The following is a 2,500-nucleotide window of genomic DNA, read 5'->3' as shown; positions in this document are numbered from 1 at the left end:
AATGCTCGCAGTTAGCAAAAGCTAGTCGAGGCGAGCTGTGCTTACAAATATATTCCAAATATATTGTTTAAGTCAACACAAGTGACAAGTGTTTTGTAAAGGAAGGCAACTTTGCCAGGTCTTACTAAGAAACGTACTTAAAGCGATTCTGTAGCTAGCGGGTCTTTCATTTCATATTCGTACATAGCTTCCTTGACTTACTTGAATTTTCCTGGAAAATGGTAGCGGAAAAACCTTGTGTAAAGGATCTTCGTTTGACTTGAGCCAATACAGGTTTTGTCGTTTTTCAGTCACTAATGCTTACCTCATTGTTTCCCAAAGATTTTGCAGTTTTCGTCTATTAATCCAGAACAACGTGACTTGAGCATGGACATGGAAGGTAACCCTTTGACCGTAGAGGCTGTGCAGAATCATACTTCGAACTCCATACAACTAAGCAGAGTCTAATCTCTGACCCAAACAATACTCAACCAACGTGTGTGTTTTTTCTCAGTTGCTGACACGGAGGTGAAAATTCCGCATAGCAAGTCGGTACAAGAATTGAAAATCACCTCTTTGCGAGATGCAATATCATCATCCTGTAATCTGGTAGGGTTCTTTTTTTATATGCTCTTTGTGCGTGCCTATTGAAATGCTTTGTACTGGCGTACTATATCTTTACTCCAAAAGTCACTGGCTTCGAAATACGTTGAAGACTTAGTAGCAGAAACAATGGGGGTTTGAGGAGAATATCAGCTACTCTCTGCTAGCAGAGGTACCTTATCTCGTCGCTTTCAATTCGTTTTTCTTTTTACCTCTGTCTTTATTGTTACTTTGTGAGGAGTAAGGATTAACACAGTTGGTTAGTGCACGACGTTGCGTGCGAGAGGTCCTGAGTTCGATCCCAAGGGACCTCACAGCCTTTGTTCGACTTCTTTTCCATTCTGTGTAGCTTCAACTGGCTTTAAATACCCTTAAAACGGAGCACTGATGGAAAGAGGGGGGTAAAATGAGCGCACCTTCGGGTTCCTGGGAAAAATACCCTCTGGGGGATAAAGGAACTTCCGACGTTAAATAAAATGTACCTTTACCTTCTTTTTTACGAGTGTGAGTAAAACCTCTACCGTGATGAGATTCCTCTCCCTGTTGAACGCACACATCAATCAGTTATAACTCAAAACTCTCTGGCCCTGCGAGTCCCAGCGGCTCTTGTGCAATTTTGCCTTTTGCTATTATCTTTTCTGCCAGAATACCTTTCGTCTATATCACTAAATCGTCGTAATGAAATTTGTCTTTGCTAGGTTTTACCAGATGGCTCCATTTACAGAATTACATTGCCATTGATCTCTCAGAATTTAGCAGGTGGGTTATTGTGTTTCCGAGCACTCGCTCGCTCGTTATCCAAACAAGCTAGCGGCGTTTTTCTCGATTTTTGCTTTTCAGAAGACCACAGAAAATCGAGAATTCAACAAAATCAAAGAATTTTGGCCGATTCACTTTAGACATTTAGTGCAGATGTGAAAAAGAAAAAGTTTAGGGCTTAGTGCATTGACGGAAGACCTAAGCTTCCGAAGGTTATTGGGTTAAGTAAATTCAGGATTTTATGTGGAAATTAGGAATACGACTGTCATCTTCTCAAAGTGTCACTATCGACTTAGACTGAAATCCATCGCCAATCACAGGGCATTTTTGGAGTTGGACACAAGTAATTTAGTCCCTTTCTCGTTCTCGAAACGTACTCCCCTCGGGTACAGGGACGGCGCAGTGGTGAAAGCACTCTCCTCCCACCAATATGGCCCGGGTTCGATTCCCAGATTCGGCGTCATATGTGGGTTGAGATTGTTGGCTCTCTACTCTGCACCGAGAGGTTTTCTTCGGGTACTCCAGTTTCCCCTCTCCTCAAAAACCAACATTTGACTTGATTTGTGTTAATTGTTAATTTCAGTTTACTGTGCCCCCAATTAGTGCTCCTATTATCTTAGTGCTCCTTTCCTTTCTTTCCTTTCTTTCCCCAAATCAACGTTACGCTCGCGTAGAGACTTCAAGTACACTCTTGTATCAACCAGAGAGCTCAAACTTTACTGTTAACATGCCAGTGGACTAAAACTCCATATTGTCTTCTGTATTTAGTTACAGCTTGTCTGGAAGCCTTGAAATGTATTCTTCCAGCCCCATTGGTAGTGAATGTCTATTTGCTGCTGTACACATTCGCACAAGGACCACAGTCCAAGGAAAACGAGGGCGAATGGATGTTGTTTGTCCATCGTATCCTTGACTTGTTAGGATTGCATGTCGAGGACACAACAGAGGTATTAGTGTTTAGGGAATCCCTTATCTTGAATGGTTATATCCAGAGAAGCGAGTTCTAAGAGATTCATGAAATTAAAGTGGTACTATGATCAAAAAAACATTTCCTCTTTTTCTTCAGATTTTGAAAGCGTGTTGGCTTAACACCTAACTGGCAAAATTTTGAGCTTTGAGTTTTATCCAAAGGCTGTTTATTTTGAGTGTAAGCTTTGGA

At 41.5% G+C, this 2,500-nt stretch overlaps 1 protein-coding gene across 2 annotated transcripts in view; it reads left to right on the top strand.

Moving 5' to 3' along the window:
* Nucleotides 1-2,500, top strand: part of LOC137978479 (anaphase-promoting complex subunit 1-like) — an 80,550-nt gene that overhangs the window by 21,582 nt on the left and 56,468 nt on the right. For both annotated transcript variants that reach the window (XM_068825427.1, XM_068825426.1), the window contains exons 14-17: nt 322-379; nt 494-588; nt 1,281-1,341; nt 2,110-2,288. In XM_068825427.1, the coding sequence (XP_068681528.1) occupies nt 322-379; nt 494-588; nt 1,281-1,341; nt 2,110-2,288 (393 nt within the window). The remainder of the gene's footprint in view (nt 1-321; nt 380-493; nt 589-1,280; nt 1,342-2,109; nt 2,289-2,500) is intronic.

This window comes from Montipora foliosa, chromosome 12 (genome assembly GCF_036669935.1).
Source record: "Montipora foliosa isolate CH-2021 chromosome 12, ASM3666993v2, whole genome shotgun sequence".
NCBI classification, from domain to species: Eukaryota; Metazoa; Cnidaria; class Anthozoa; order Scleractinia; family Acroporidae; genus Montipora; species Montipora foliosa.
Note: the sequence above shows the minus strand (reverse complement) of the source record. Positions and strands in the feature narration are given on the sequence as shown.